Source organism: Podarcis bocagei (assembly GCF_964188305.1).
Source record: "Podarcis bocagei genome assembly, chromosome: 6".
NCBI lineage: Eukaryota > Metazoa > Chordata > Lepidosauria > Squamata > Lacertidae > Podarcis > Podarcis bocagei.
Genome location: NC_138130.1, coordinates 55361586 through 55377747, shown reverse-complemented (window position 1 = coordinate 55377747; position 16162 = coordinate 55361586). Strand labels below are relative to the sequence as shown.

The following is a 16162-nucleotide window of genomic DNA, read 5'->3' as shown; positions in this document are numbered from 1 at the left end:
CCACATGGACACTAATCTCAGTGTCTGAACAATGACTCTTTTACCATGCTCAGAGAAGATCCTGGGTGCTGCAACCAACTATAAAGACTATTTACATAGTGATTTGGTTGCAACAGACAGGAAAAGAAAAGAGAGATTCTCAGAATTACTTGACAGGTACCAGATTTTTGTGTACAGAGAACAGAAAGCAAACAATTGTGCTATTCATGAATGACAGTTTACACCACACAGATTTCTATTACCTCTGAATCAAAACTGTAGAAAAGCTGAAAAAATCCAGGCACCTTCTTCAAATCCAAATACTGATGAGATAGAAGGAACTTGTTCAGCTTTGTGTACATGTGCTCCTCTGGGGAGAAAACAGAATGGTTACTGTAGCATGAAAAACGCCCTTATCATTTCCATTATTAAACTCAAGAAATTTCTATGCTCATCTCTAAAATCTCTCATTTTACAGCATGACAAGTCTGACACACATTTCATGATCACAGGGATATCTGAAATGGAAGTAACGATTTGACTAAAAGCCATTGTTTTTCATTCTGAAACAAAACCAACTGAAATTTAAGAGAAACTAAGAGATTAGAGAGCAGGTGTAACTTGTTCTAGAATACCTGGCTTTAGCATTTGGTGGGCTACTCTTGAAACATACAGTACCAAAGGGAAAGTAAATCTGAGATTTGGTTGTCTGATTCCATTCTGCACAACATCCATAAGGTAAGCCAACTGAAGCACAAGACAAAAAGAGAGAAATAATTAGGAAATTGGTTGTATGATCCTATCAGTAACTGCTCAATTGTACACACAGTCCTCCTATGACAACACAGTCTGATTTTCATCAGGAACTGCAGGAAGTATATATTAATCATAGTATAGAAATTATACTCAATTGAATTAGAATACCTATCCTAATATTACTGAATGGAAGTGATGAAGAAATGATTACTAATACAAATGAATGAGAAATATTAAGTTCTGTATTTCATTTGTGGGTTGAGTCCTATACATAATTTGGAAATCTGGGAGGTGGGCAAGGAAGTTACATAGTACACTGAAAATCAGAAGCATATTGACATCTTTGGCAGTTTGCAGTACAGTTATCCTAGGAGATGCTTTCAGAGCAAGTTTAGTCTTAGGCATGTTTTCAAACCACTGCATACTTTAGGAAAGCTAAAGTTAACTCCTTACCTGCTTCTGTTCTCTAAACCGAGCCCCTTCCAGGTGAGAGCGGAAAGAGCTCAGGACATAGTATGCTGCCGCTCGCATGTTACTGTCATAGCTGCTAAGGGCTGCTACTGCCAGACCCAAGGCATTGACGTCAACAAACTTATGATATGCTACAACACATTCTACATAGGAAAAAAGGAAGGGGAAGGAATGTTTTAAAATGTAAAAAGGAAACTCTCAAAATCTCTTACATGGTAATTTTTAAAAGGAAGACTAAATTATTGGTATGCACATTAAATCATAGCAATTTCTAGAAGAAGAGTGAATGAATGCCTGATTAGAAAATTGTCCTCTTCTATTCTTCTGCAACAAAGAATTCAAGATAGAATCTCTCTGAATTGTCTCTGCTTAAGCAAATAAAGACACAAACCCTCTTGCACCTGAGTTTCTAAGGAGCCTTCCATTCTGGCACCACCCAAACCATCTCTCTTTGTAGCCCTCCTTCCCCTACACCGAGGTGCACATACAGGGTCAATTAAAACAGATCTAATTACTCTTTACCATGCTTTTGTTTGTACCATGTGGTGTTTGATACAGCTTGGTAATAAGGATCTCTATTTCTGTCTCATCAGTGTATGTATATTTGTGGAGCAGTGATTCTACTTCAAGCTAGTGATTGAGAGTTTGGAACTAGAAGGCAGAGCAATTACAGCTGAATCTTTTCCCCATGAGCCACCCCTCTTCCCTTACTAAAAGAGAGATTCTGTCAACAAGGAATCTTGTTCCGTATTTTTGGGGCTAGCCCTAAATTTATGGAGTGAAGATTAATCTGGAAATAGGAGTATAGTTCATGGAAGGAAACATCAATGCTGGACCCGGCCTTGGCAAAATGAAATTTGACAGCAAGTTTAATTTATGTTGGACATACAGTTTTGTTTACAAAACCTTGGAAAAATCAAGGGGAAATGGCTGCTGAGATAATGATCGGTGTCTTTTTTTCCCTTTTGTATTTCATTTGGGGCTTTTACGCCCAGTGAGAAGCAATTATGGAACATTTATTCACAGGAGACTGTTATAAACACATGTAGGAAGCAAAAAATATAACAAAGACCCTTTCGGCCACCTGCTGTAATGGCCCAGCATGTTTGGGGTTGTTCCATAGAGCATGTTCAGAATGAACGGCTGTCAAAAGATTCCATGGAGACAGCAGGTTCTTAAAAGATTATTTGAAGGATAAAAGGAAGGATTGTGTGATGCAGTAAGTGGGAGAAAGCCTCAGGGAACTGAGGCAGCAAGAGAGGCAAAGAGGAACCAAAGCAAGATCTGCAGCTTGGATGGTGTTAGTGAGAAAGACAAAAATGATACTGGGGAAAATATCTGGTTTTGACTGTAGTGCGGTGGACAGTCTTTGGCTGGATGCTCCCATGTCCTAAGCCAGGCATGGCCAAACTTGGCCCTCCAGCTGTTTTGGGATTACAACTCCCATCATCCCTAGCTAACAGGACCAGTGGTCAGGGATGATGGGAACTGTAGTCCCCAAACAGCTGGAGGGCCAAGTTTGGCCATGCCTGTGACCTAAGCAAATGCTTTCACACATTCACAGAATGCCTTGCTGCCACTGACTAGAAAAGATTTTCTTTCCGTGGTAACGCAAAGTCTGCAAGGTAAGAGAAGCTGTGGCAATGAAGCCACAAGGAAAAGGAAACAAGAGTCGGTGGACAGGTGAGGTAACAAATCGTCCACAAAAACAGAGAATCAAAGCAAGCAGTGCTTTTCAAAACAATATTGTTTCTGGTGGTGGGGAGAGGTTGCCATTCCAAAGATGAAAAACTGTCTTCTCCCACCCAAGACTAAGAAAAAGCTCTGCTTCACCCTATTTAAATCAACCTACTTACTCCCACTACCACATACCCTTCAATGCTGTACTCACTACACAGTCTCTTTTTCTTCTTTCAAATTTGATTTGGAAATCCTGCCTGCTTATTAAAATAAAAAACCAAACCAAAAAAACCCCCGAAACGCCTGTTCATGTGGCCTATCTGTCTGTAGCTTCCGAGCCACTTGGATTTCCTTCTATGCCTCCCTCCACCCAGATTTCAGATAATCAATCCAGCAGCAACCAATATTCCTCATAGCACTGACAAATCTAATGATTCCAAACTCCTGCAAAACAACGTAACAAAATACAGGACAGGAGATGCTGTGGGGGGAAACACACACACCCCTTCAGTGAAAAATTCTGGTTGGGAAAATAGAGACGGGTAAGTGGCAGGTCCCAAGACAATGCATGCAAACCCAAAATGGTGACTGCCAAGTGCACCGGCGGCCCTTCCAAGCCTGCTCACAGTGCAGAATCACAAAACTGTGTGTGCTGCAGTGTCAGATGATGTTCTTCCTCCATCTCAAAACCCCTTCTTGTTTTCTTTAAAAAGTATAATTAAAGCCTTTGGGGTCCATTTGATATCTGATGTCTGCTCTGAATGGAAGCGTAAATAGTTTAACGAGCAATTACATCATCAACTAGCCACCTGTTTCAGAAGATGCCATGACTCCTGGGCAAACGCAAACCAGATGCCATAATGCAAATGAGCTCCGGATTTTGAAGCATTTTATAAACAGATAAGACAGACATATAAAGCGTACTATGTTAGCTCAAGAGATGTGCATAAAGAGCTTGCGTCCAATTACACAGGCCTCAGACTAAACCATGAACACAAATAAAAAGCAAAGGAAACAGCACTGGAAACAGCAAGAAATATTCCAAAATCCACAACTGGCCAACATATTTGTTAGAACCAACCAAAATGTTGTGTGCTTTGGGTTCTGTCAAAACTTTTGATTGGGCTGGAAGTTATATAAAGCAAGGACAGGGGGAGGAAGAAAACTAACAAAATAACCAACAAAAAATGGTTCACTGTAATAGCCTGCCTTGTCAATACAGTGGTACCTCAGGTTACATCCGCTTCAGGTTACATGCGTTTCAGGTTACAGACTCCACTAACCCAGAAATAGTGCTTCAGGTTAAGAACTTTGCTTCAGGATGAGAACAGAAATCGTGCTCCAGCGGCACGGCGGCAGTGGGAGGCCCCATTAGCTAAAGTGGTGCTTCAGATTAAGAACAGTTTCAGGTTAAGAACAGACCTCCGGAACAAATTTAGTACTTAACCTGAGGTACCACTGTATAAAAACTGCTAGCTCTTTTATTTGTGCTCTCTACCTTATTGTTTTGCTTAAGACTGCAGAAATATCTGGGTAACAGACTTTATATTCTCAAAAATGGAGATCAGCCACTGCCTTTTTAAAAAATCTCACAAGCTTAGTTGCAACCTCAGACCTGCATAGCAAATCTTTGATAGTTTTCAAGCCATAACTTTTGGGGGGTCTATGTTTACAGTTTCACACTAAATGCTTCCTAAAATACAAGAAAACCATTTCCTATACCTGGTCTCAACAATTCACTGAAGAGATGAAGGAGAAAACAGGGGTCATAGAGATCTTGAAGAGCCACTTCGCTTTTGCCTTTGCTTAGCAGCATCTGTTCTTCCTAAATACAGGACATAAAATAAGGTATGACTGAATTTTAATTGACATGTTCTTTAGCTGCTGTGAAAGCCTTCTCATAACAGTCATCATATAAGCACTGCAGGGCATCCTAAAGCTGGGTGATAGCTGTGTTACTGCTTTGGGTTGTTTTTTTAACAGCTTTCCCTGACCTCAATGACTGCTGTGCGATAAATTAAGAAGAGCCTGCTAGATGAGGCCAATGGTCCATCTTGTTCTCACAGTCACCAACCAGATACCTAGGGGAAGCCTGCAAGTGGGGCTTGAGCACAACAGAGCTCTCTCTTCCTGTAGTTTTCATCAACTGGTTTTCAGAAGCATACTGCCTCCGATGGTGAAGGTAAGACCATAGCCTGCTAAAGGGTTAGGAGCCACTGATCCTATGCATGTCAATGCAGAAGTAAGCCCCATTGATTTCAGTTTCCAGGTGTGTCTAGGATTTGCAGCCTGACTGCTTCTCTCTTTTGAAAGAAAAACCTTTACGTTTCCTCAATAGCTGCTACAATTTTGACCCAAAGGTTTGGTGGTTAATTCCTAGATCATAATTAGCACCCAACTCTGGAACCTCACTGAACTGAAAGGATTGCAGTTTCGCAGCTTTCAAGCAGACTATGCAGTAGTTACATTAAAAAAAAGAAAACAAAAGAGGAATAAGGCCCTTTAATATAAATCAACCAGTTGCTATGACTGCCACTGTGAATATTAGCAATGCCACTTTCAAGATAAATGACCTAAGACTAAAATGGTTCTACTGTACGTGTGTTTTTAAAAGGACAGAAATCTGCGGTCAGATTAAGGCACCTCTGTGGACAGGAGATGCCGATGCTGTGGGAAATGGAGAATGGTCCTCATCATCATTTCTCGGTCTAGCAGACACAGAATTTCTTCCATGCTTGGCTGCTGCCACAGGGACCTTCCCAGACTCTTGCATGTCTTATGGTGCTCCACAGCAGCTGGACCCCAAAGCAGGATTCTGGAATCATATTAAGATGCTATGTGTTTTCCAACTTTGTATATGAAGAGAAGATAGCAATTACACAAAGCAATTTGACTTGTAAATGGTAGAACAATGTTTTCCTTTTCTCTTCACTTCTTTATTTATTACCAGAGAAACCAAAGGTAGGATGTGTTTCCTTGACAACCTTAGTTTTCCTTCCAAAGCACTTTGAAACAAAATTAAACTACGAAGCAACAGTCACTCTGCTGTGTTCCTTTTTAGCCATCTTGGCTCTTAGAGAAAGGCTGCAATACTGCCTCCTACACAATATCACAGTATCAGCAATAAACAACACGGTTGTTTTTTGGTAGCCGCTACAATATCGCTCAATGAAAGAAAATGCTTTTTTCTATTAAAAAAAAAAAGTTAGAACTCATTTCCAAGGGTTCCACCACTAAAGAAGGTGGGATAAACTTCAGGAGGTGGGTGGGTTCACAGAGGAAAGAATAGATACCTTTTAAAAAGAATGTACAGTATGTTGTGAACAGAGAGGCAGACTTTTGGAATAACCCATAAATGATTCAGGATGAGTTGAAAGAATCTGTCAATGTTCAGATTCTAAAATGGATCAGGTGAGTCAACTGTGGAATTGCAGCCTATCAGATTCCATTCCCATCCCTACCACTAGTTTTAAGGAATATCTGTTCCTCTGCACAGGTTTAAACTCCACTCAAAATGCCCTTTGTGTGTGCAAATACCTGAGGCACGTAATCCACAGGAAGGCACTGTACACACTGACACACACTGTACACACTATCTACCCGATACACTGACCAACATGGCAGTCAACTAACCTGAAGTTTACAAGGCTTAGACCATTCTTTTCATACAATTTAAGCAGCTGCAATATCTTCTGGTCTAAAAATAAGAGAAAAGTCAGATAGATAAGATAGATAGACAGACAGACAGACAAATAGATAGAGTGCCAACCTTTGGGCACGTGCAGCTTTTGATTTCTGCAACATTGAGTAAGAACTTTAACCTTAATCAAGAGAGGTTTTTCACCTGGCATCGTTTTGAACATAATACTTTGCAATGAAGGCAATGCACATGTTCTGCTGCAAGTTATCATCTAAAGGCACAGCAGATGACATATGAATGCCTGTGGATCAGAATTAAGAGCCACATACTGAAGTCTTGGTGGCATTCTGTTGCACAAAACACACAACACCCTACTCAGTTTCCCTCAGGCTACTGCTCTGTACTTCCTTTACCTAAGCCACGACCCTCAGACCAACCAGTCTCTGAACCTCCAAATACAGTTCCCTTCCAGCTACCACTCCTGCTACTTCTTGACCACTACCCGTGTCTCCTAAGACACTGTTTCTTTCTCTCCTTTTATCTTTGTTTAGTCCCATTTCAAATAGTTCCCTTTGGACAATGGGCACAAAAAGAGGATAGGAAAATTACTTCACTTAAACTCCTCAGAATGAATGCATGCACTTATTTCTTTGGTCATTTTCCCAAACCACCCAGGAACAGCAGGATTTGTCTGAGCTACTACATGTGACACACATGGTAGTTTGGCTGCTGCATTTTAAGAAGCCTCAAAAATTAGGTCATGCATCTCTTTCAACTGCAAATACACTTACCTGTAATGCTCAGTGTTGCACCGTAGGATCCAAGCAACACAGCAAAATGGTTGCTCTCACAAACTGCAGGGCAGAGTTTCACTAGAGTCAGCAGGATGTCCACTAATGCCTCTAAAGCAAAAAGGGAAAATGTTTTTCTCCCTCTTCCAAATGACTTAGCCTCTTGTCAAGCAATTTGAAAATACTACGGTTGCTCCGGCGCTTCCTTGCAACAATGGTGCTGGTCACTCACACTGCTAGAATGTTCTCTGGGGCAAGACCTGCTGAGATGAATGGAGCACCATGAGAGCTTTCATGAAGCTCCCATTCATTTTAGCCACGTAGGAGAACTTCCCAGTGGACAGTGACTGTTGCCAACAAAATGGAAAACACATGATGATATAACATTGTGAAATGTTAATCGCTTTCACATAGGGATTTTGTTTTTGAAGAAAATGAAGGCCTTTTTCAATTCAGAAAACATGTGTTCCAATATGAAGGGGGCCTTGAAAAATATCATTTTATCACCGGGAGCGGACAGTGTGGCGGGGCAGCACTGCCTTTCTGACACCAATGTCCCTGCCTCTTACCAAGACAAAGGTAAGGGGGAAGAACGAAGTTTAAAGGGAGCACCAGATTGGCTCTAATGGTGCACCCATGGAGCCCTGATCTCACTTCTGCTTTGCCCCCTCGCTGTGTAGTCCAGGTAAGCGGCAGTTCTGCAGCACTGATCCACACGGTTCCAGCTACTCAAGCTTCCCACACATTCCATTCAAGTTTTGTGCGGAAATTAATTGGGCCATCCTTCCTTTCTCCTCTAATCCCCATCCAGTGTAACATGGGAACTTCTGCCCTTGTGCTAACTAATGGGTCTCGGGGTTAATTAAACAACTTTTGCAGAGGTTTTTCCAGGGTTCCTTTTTGTAAGCTCTTAAAAATGATGCCGTGTAGCCCAGATCCTTTCAATTTGCATTAATCCACCTATTCCTGCATCCAGGATAAATTCCACTATGTCACTTCCTAAGAAAAAGGGACAAAGCTGAGATTCTGAGGATTTCAACTAGCACTGTCAATACCCCAGTAAGACCAGGTAACCCAAAACAAGTGGCCTATTTTTTAGCATGCTTAACTACAAAACAGACAAAGCTGTATACAATGCTGCAATAACTGTTTCAGAAATATATAGCCAAAGAGTAAAAAATAAAGTAAGAAATGCTAAGTTCAATGATAAATAAATGCAATCCAAATGCAAAGAAATAGTAAGAAAAGGCACTGGAGCTGAAAAAATATACAGAAAAGGGACAACGCAATGATAATGGAGAAGAGTTAGTAATATGTTAAAAGGTAAATGCTAAAATAATTATGTTCTAGATATAACAGCTCTGAAAAGATCTAGGTGGGCTGGCAAGTGGAAGGATGAAAAACAACACGTGAAAGACACTTGGGTTATATATAGATACACAAGGAAACAAATGAGAAGGTGATACCTCTTTCATGAATGTTTGTGTCATCACCTTCTTGCGACCTCAGCAGAGTTGACAAAAATAAGGAGTGCTGCGTGATCATCATATAAAGCACCGACAGCTTCACTAATCTCTGAGCAGCAGGGATTCCTTTCTGGTACAGCAAATTGATAGCTGAATTCAGAGTTTTCAGAAAGCCCTGGTCTTTATAACGGTACCTACATGGCAGAGATTTAAAGAGACGCTGAGATAAAAATCATGCACTCTGCCTGAAAAGTGAATGAAAGGAAGAATAATATCCCAGGTGTTGGTTTCGTCTGTGAAGCAGCTTGCCACACCATTTCAAAAGTACTGTATATGATATCAATTGGTAAACATCTATTAACAGAAGCAAAACTACTGCCTAGTAAGCCATAAGCAACCCTAAGCTCAGTGTTGTATGTGATTGTAGCAGCAAAAAATACTCTTATAAACCTAAACATGCTTACTTGAGTCCCATCTTCACAAAACTGTGCCAGTCTTCTGGAGCCACCTCAGTTACTGAGTTCTAGGTAGGTAGGAAACAGCAAAACAACACTTAAAACATAAGACAGTGGGGATGTGGTGGTGCAGGGATAACGCTTCGTGGGAATGCAAATTGCAATATTAGAAAACACAAGGGGGGGAAGCAGCAAAAATCCCCAGAATTAAAAATAATACAGCATCTAGCACAGCACATTACAATGGTTACAACAGGCTGAAAAGTCATTAAGTTGCCTGTCAAGGCCATCAGCAATTTTCAGGTGGTCCGTGGGAGGTGGGGAACCACTGAACTAAAATCATAAACCAAAATACAGTGGTACCTCGGGTTACATACGCTTCAGGTTACACACTCCACTAAGCCAGAAATAGTGCTTCAGGTTAAGAACTTTGCTTCAGGATAAGAACAGAAATCGGGCTCCGGCGGCGCGGTGGCAGCAGGAGGCCCCATTAGCTAAAGTGGTGCTTCAGGTTAAGAACAGTTTCAGGTTAAGAACGGACCTCCAGAACGAATTCAGTACTTAAACCGAGGTACCACTGTACTTGCATGAGGAGCCAAGACCACAAAAAATGTCCAGGCAGCAGTCAGAATTAAAACATCAAAATACAACCAAGAGAGAGGAAATGCTCAGCCAAAAGCAGTCTTGATGCAGCATGTTTAGCAATGTGTTCCATAGGGTGAGTTCCCTGCAGAAGAGGCCCTGGTCACTGCCAAGCATTCTTCATGGGATCTGGAGGAAGGCCTCAGATGATGATTCGTGTATGGAGGGAGGCTCATATGGAGTAAACTATACAGTTCCTAAGCTGCTTACGCCTTTAAAAGTTAAACAGAACACCTTAAATTGAGCCCGGAAGGAAACCTGCCATCAATCAGATCACACAAAACTGGCATGATAAACCCAAAGTGTCTAGCTGAATCTTGCCCTGGCTGACATTTGTGAACACTTTTCAATGGCAGCCCTATGCAGAGCATGTTGCGGTAATCTAGCCTGCAAGTCACTGGACTATGGGTGTCTGTGGCAAGGTTTGGTTTTGTCAGGAAGGTCACAGCTGAAGCTGGAAAAAGGTAGAGAAAGTAGGTAGAGCAAGGAATAATTTTCTAAAGAAATTTGCACTTTCATGTGCAACAGCCTGTGAATATGTACCCTCTAGTGGTCACATTACTCCCCTGCGGTTGTTGCTTGATACGCCTCCCCCTGCTTAGAATAATGTCCAACAACTTGGGGGGGGGAATCCCCTAATTCTCACCAGTAGTTTCTCTAGTCTCAACAGCACGGCACTCTCAATTTCTGAGCGGGTTTCTTGTTCTCTGTTACTGCTGTACGTGAGGATCAACCACTTCATGCAGGCAACGAGCAGACGTTTCCTCCATGAATGCAACTTCTCTGCAGAGCTCTCCAGGGCTCTGGATATAGCGTCAACAATCACCCAGCTAGAGAGGTTTGAAAAGAGTAATGAAATGGTAGCTTTTGTGCTCATGTCAACTACTGCCCCCCAACCTTAAGCTTGAATTGCTGGGAAATGGAGCGTTTATTAGTTGCTTTCTAGACCTGGAAGGTCTGCTGAATGAGGAGAGGTTGTAAGCAGTGCCCTGAGTTCTCAGAGAGCCATGAGGACAGTCCCCCTATTGAAAATACACAGCCACTGATTGGTCTAGAGTGACTTCTTAGGCATCACGGAGGGTTGCAGAAATCTTATGGATGTTTTGCTAGACTGTTAAGCACAGTGGGATGGAATACTTTGCAGATCAGGAGAGTAATTGCACAGTGAGTCATGGTTTCTCTCTTTGTAATAAAATGTCCATCGCTATCCTGGTGCAAAAGAAGCTTCATTTCTTTGGCCCAGTTTACACAAAATGCCAAACTTAGTTTGATGGTACATGGATGAGCCTTTTGCTCCCTCCCCTCCCCTGGTTTCCTCCTTCAGTTCAGATTCAGCAGCAGACAATGGTTTGTCATAACATCTGAATGAGGCAAACAATGGCTTGCACAAACCCATACTTTGCCTAAAAATCAGGAGTGCAAAACAGGTCGAAACCATGGTTTGCAAACCCTGTTTGCAAGCAAATGACAATATCAGCACATTTCAGATCTAATGGTGAACTATGGATTAATGCTGAAGAAATGATCCAGAGAACTGGCAACAGGCTGATCATGGCAGGGGATGATGGCGGAGCGTATGGGCAGAGTTCATTCAAATAGCGTCAAACAGGTTTGGCGTCATACTTGAAGCAACTCTTTCTCTTCTGATAACAGACACAGATCAATGTTTAAAAAAGAAAAATGCAACAGGCATTTTGATCTAGCCAAGCTGCAGTAGTGAAGCTTACTACATTTTTATTAAAGTTTATCACATTTTTATTTTATCTTGTGTAAGTTTCTAAAGCGTAGCGGTCATCATATTCGCCCAACATTTTTATTTTATCTTATTATTAAATTTTACCTTATTTCATTAATTCTGATTATTAACAATGAACATACCCCCCCCCCCCCAACATTGATGTTCCATCTGGTATTTACCTCCACTGATGTGACTCAGAAAAAGGTGATATACTTTAGATGATTTCTATCTATTTGAAGTATTAAAATACTACCTCACATTGACAGCAGGTACCTGAGAATGGAGGGCATGTGCTTGTGTTTATTGTAATCGACTGGTCAATATGGAGAACTGGAAATAATAAGCAGAAAATAAGTAGACTTACTGTTCATGATTTCCCGCCGTCTCAAGAGATAAAAGTAATTTCTCTGTTAAATTAGAGAATGGCTCAGTTTCTGGAGGCGGCAGTAACTTGGAAAGAACTTGACAGTGCTCAGCGAACGGCTGTGATGAACCACTATTCAGAAGACTGCCCAGCAGTTGTGGCCACAAAGTTTCTCTCAAGATGGACGTAACAGCTGAAGAGACTGTAGGAAAGGACAACGCAACAGTCACAAAGGTGGATCCATCAGCATTTCACAGGCCTATACTCTGATGCATATACTAGAGGCCACTGAACAGCTTCAAGTCCTTGGAATGACATACTAGAACTACTGGCCTAAAGTGAAATCACAGACTCTTAATATCTTGGAAAGGGACAGCCAAACAAGGTTTACACCAGACTGCTCCAAAACTGAGTCCTGGTTAAGAGTTTCTCACATTATTTTGGTTACATAATTTTATAATATAGGACTATGGAAGCAAAATAAGACCAGCAGGAGAACTTGTAAACAAAATTTAAAGGTAGAAAAAAACAAATTCCCTGGTAATAAAGTTGCAGGGAAACTAACATCTGAACCATTAACTGGTCCACTTAACAAACAAGGTTTGAAGTTTTTAGTCTGAAAACCCCCAAACACTGTACCACTGGCATTTACAACTTTATTTTTCAAAATCAATGGCACAAAAAAGTTGCAATTCCTTTTTTTAAAAAGCTGATCAAGAGTGTTATGTAGGTTGACCATGGTTACCTTCTGACAGGTGGCTCAAAGTGTGCTGCTCTCGACAGTCCAAGTATGCATTGACAAGTGGCAGAAAGAGGTCCACATCTTTTCTCAGAAGCTTGCAAGTGCCCGGCTTCAGACACCAAAGCTCAAACTGCAGCAAGTGAGTCGGACTGTACCGAATCAGCACAGCCACAATGGAAAGGGACGTTTTCGTTGAATGCTTAAGGCAGGAAAGCTGCACATCCACTCCAACTGCCTGGGCAAAGACAGGCTCCTTCTGTATCGCATGCAGGAAGACCTTTTCCAACTCTTCTGTGACTGCTGTGGACAAGAGAGTCCCCATCCCTTGAATGTGCTCTCTTGAGAGGAAGAGGTCTCCCTTCAGGGATCCCCTTTGGTAGCTGTCTGTGAGCAGCTGCACCAAAGTCTCCCCGTAAGTGCTCAAGTATGTTTCTTTTCCAGAAATGCTTTCAGCTGTCTTGGAGGCCAGCATCGCCTTAGGAAGCTGCAGCATAGCCAAAGTCACTTCCTTCAGTTGTTGGGTATCCATGTACAGTTGCAGTTCTTGCAGTGCCTCCACCTGCTGTGACCTTTTGGGATGTAACTTGCAGACATCTTTTCTCCCAGCATGCAGTTCTTCCAAGACAGTTTTAGTGATGGCTTCAAAATATCTAGAGAGCGTGTCTAGTTGGTTCCTGGCTTGCAACATTGGGCAGCCCACCTTCAGCAGCTCAAGAATGCCACGGTTTAGGTGAGCAGCAAGCAGCTTCACTTTAACTGGGCTTAAACTATGGGGAGGGAGAGAACGTTGTTCTACAGCCAGGAACCAATTCTCCAGCGTAGGGTGTTTGAAGACCAAAGGAAGCACTTCATCCAGGATCTGCAATGGAGATGGTTACAATTAAAGACATCACCCAACTGATTTAAGGTCCCTGTTAAGCTGCCCAGAGACCCAGGACCTGTCAGAAGCAGGGGAAGCTCAGAATCCGTCATGTGATAGGCAATCAGGACTATGGCTGATTAATATTCTATGGCCTTTTAAAAGTGTTTGTGGGAGGGAGATTATTGTTGTGTTTTTGCTCTTTGTGCTTTTATCCTGTATTTTTATCTTGTGAACCACCCTGGTATATACATATTATTTTGATTAATGCCCAATTGAGGCCGGAGAACTGCATCAGCTCCAGTGATCCCTCTGGCCCTTGTTCCTGCAAGGATGCAGTGGCCCTGCCCTTTCATAACCCCCCACCCTAAGCTTGTCAGCTGGCTGTGAGTTTGGATTGCTCCCTAAGAGAGCTGCCCTTGTTATTTTACGGGTCAAGGAAGTCATGGTCTGGAATGAACTGAGCCAGCTCCCAGACAAATGGCCAGTGAATGGAAGTGAAGGTGCATGATTAAGAAACACTGCAGGACTAGGATTTTATCTTTATTCCGTCTAAAAATACCTAAGTAACAGAAGAATCGAGTCATTCTCCCCTTGCATGGCTTTCCACTTCACTGAGGAAACGTAATTTGAACAGAATTTTTTGTCTCACAACAATTGCCTGCACCTGTAAACGTTTATGCATAATTGCCAGACCCCCCCCCCTTCTCCAAGGGCCGATTAACTAGGATGACATTCATAAACACTAACACAGAGAAAAGTTATTACCTTGTCGTTTCCAGTCTCTGCTGCCATCAGACACTCTGCATCCACAAAGAGATCAGATTCGGTTTGTGTATTTTTCTCTTTCTGCTGACCACACAGTTCTATGGCGTCCCCCCTGTGCAACAAGCTCTTCAGCAGATCCACAAACAGGGTGAGAAGCGAGAGACCCAAATTTTTGCCAAACTGTTAGAAAATTATGATACATTTCAGAATAGGGAAAACTTGGGGAAAGGACCAAGCAGAGAAACTACATCATTGCACTGCACTGCAGAGCATGTCAGCACGTACACAAAAGTCTGTGATTTTTCTCTTTGTAACACTTGAAAATGTGTTTTTTTAAAAGCTAGATGCATGCAACATATTTTGTGAATATTCTTAAAACTGTGACATTTCCATAGAGCGAAAGGTTCATTTCTGCAGTGCCCATCATGCAGGCCTAGGAGCCGAAACTTGATACACTTCTCAGGTATATGCACCTGTGGCAGCCAAGCACTTATTTACTGCCACATAAAAGAGCTCTTGGTGTGGGAATAAAAAAGGAAGGGATTATAACCAATAATCTTAGGAAAGGGTGAAGGAGAGAAAACATCTCTTACACTGTTGAAATTCTCCACGGTTGTTTTTAGGCAAAGAAGGACGTGCTTTGAAGCTAACAGGAACTGCTGAGGCTGGAGTTGGGAAATAGCCTCCCTTAGCTTCTCTTCAAACCCCTCTTCCAACAGAATTGCAACACCTTTCTGATAGGCATTCTTCAGCAGGGAGGAAAAGGAGGAATCTGGCAAGAGGCAATCGTCTACGTACTCACTTCTGCCTTGCTGGAAATGTTTAAAATGTATTTCATGTTTTCAGAAAGCGGGGTTGGGGGGAAGAAAGAAACATCATTACAGACATGTGTATAGAAACCTCTGCCTTTCTGTGGCTGGAATGTAGCCTGTACAAAGTTAACAGTTGCACCCATTGCCCCACCTACTTCTGCCTCTGGCGCCACCGTTACCAATGGCCACTGGAATATTATTGCCCTGTAAGGCACATAGCCATCGCCTGAAACAAGTTTCCCCACCCTGCGCTAAACCACAATTTATGTGACAAGAACACACTGCAGCAAGCCTTGAACTCACACATTACCCTCCCACTCTATTGTGACAGGAAGGAAGGGGTTTTGTCTAATCATAGCTTGTTGTGCTATTCAAACTAACAGGCCGCATGTTAATGTTAACCAGGCATCCCCAACCTGCGGCCCTCCAGATGTTTCGACCTACAACTCCCATGATCCCTAGCTAACAGGACCAGTGTTCAGGGATGATGGGAATTGTAGTCCAAAACATCTGGAGAACCGAAGGTTGGGGAAGCCTGATGTTAACCATGGATTCTGAGACTGGTTAATGTACCTTAACCACAGTTTAGGATTCAAGCAACATGCTAAACTGTGGTTAGTGGAAATCAGCACAATCTTCTGAACTCTTTCTTGCTACTGCACCAAAAGCACCTGGGTTGGGGTTGCCATCGTGAGGCTTGCAGAGGCTCACTGTCAACACACCAAACAGTGGTTTAGTGTGACATCCAAATGCAGTCACAGTGTGAGCTCATCATCAAATTAAGCAGCTGAAAATACTTGTTGCCTTGCTTACCAGAGTTTCCTTAGCTTGCTCTGGTATCCAAAGACTGTAGTAGTGGTTGAATTGACGGAGTTGAGGAGAGACAGTCTGGAGTTCTTTATCATAGAGCTGAAACAGCAAACAAAGGGCTAAGGGGTCTCTCTGAGAATGCAGGAGGTCAGTGAAAACGGTGATGAGATACTCCACTATGCTTTCTCC

The 16162-nt window shown here is 42.2% G+C and overlaps 1 protein-coding gene across 1 annotated transcript in view; it reads right to left on the bottom strand.

Moving 5' to 3' along the window:
* The window catches only part of URB1 (URB1 ribosome biogenesis homolog), a 47956-nt gene that overhangs the window by 7615 nt on the left and 24179 nt on the right, over nt 1-16162 (bottom strand). Inside the window, exons 19-33 of the mRNA XM_081199495.1 lie at nt 15977-16161; nt 14945-15163; nt 14352-14531; nt 12728-13583; nt 11983-12184; nt 10527-10710; nt 9248-9306; nt 8784-8977; nt 7318-7428; nt 6520-6583; nt 5530-5701; nt 4609-4711; nt 1189-1349; nt 615-726; nt 243-349 (exon numbers count right to left, since the gene is read on the bottom strand). Of these exons, the coding sequence (XP_081055621.1) occupies nt 243-349; nt 615-726; nt 1189-1349; nt 4609-4711; nt 5530-5701; nt 6520-6583; nt 7318-7428; nt 8784-8977; nt 9248-9306; nt 10527-10710; nt 11983-12184; nt 12728-13583; nt 14352-14531; nt 14945-15163; nt 15977-16161 (2909 nt within the window). The remainder of the gene's footprint in view (nt 1-242; nt 350-614; nt 727-1188; nt 1350-4608; nt 4712-5529; nt 5702-6519; nt 6584-7317; nt 7429-8783; nt 8978-9247; nt 9307-10526; nt 10711-11982; nt 12185-12727; nt 13584-14351; nt 14532-14944; nt 15164-15976; nt 16162) is intronic.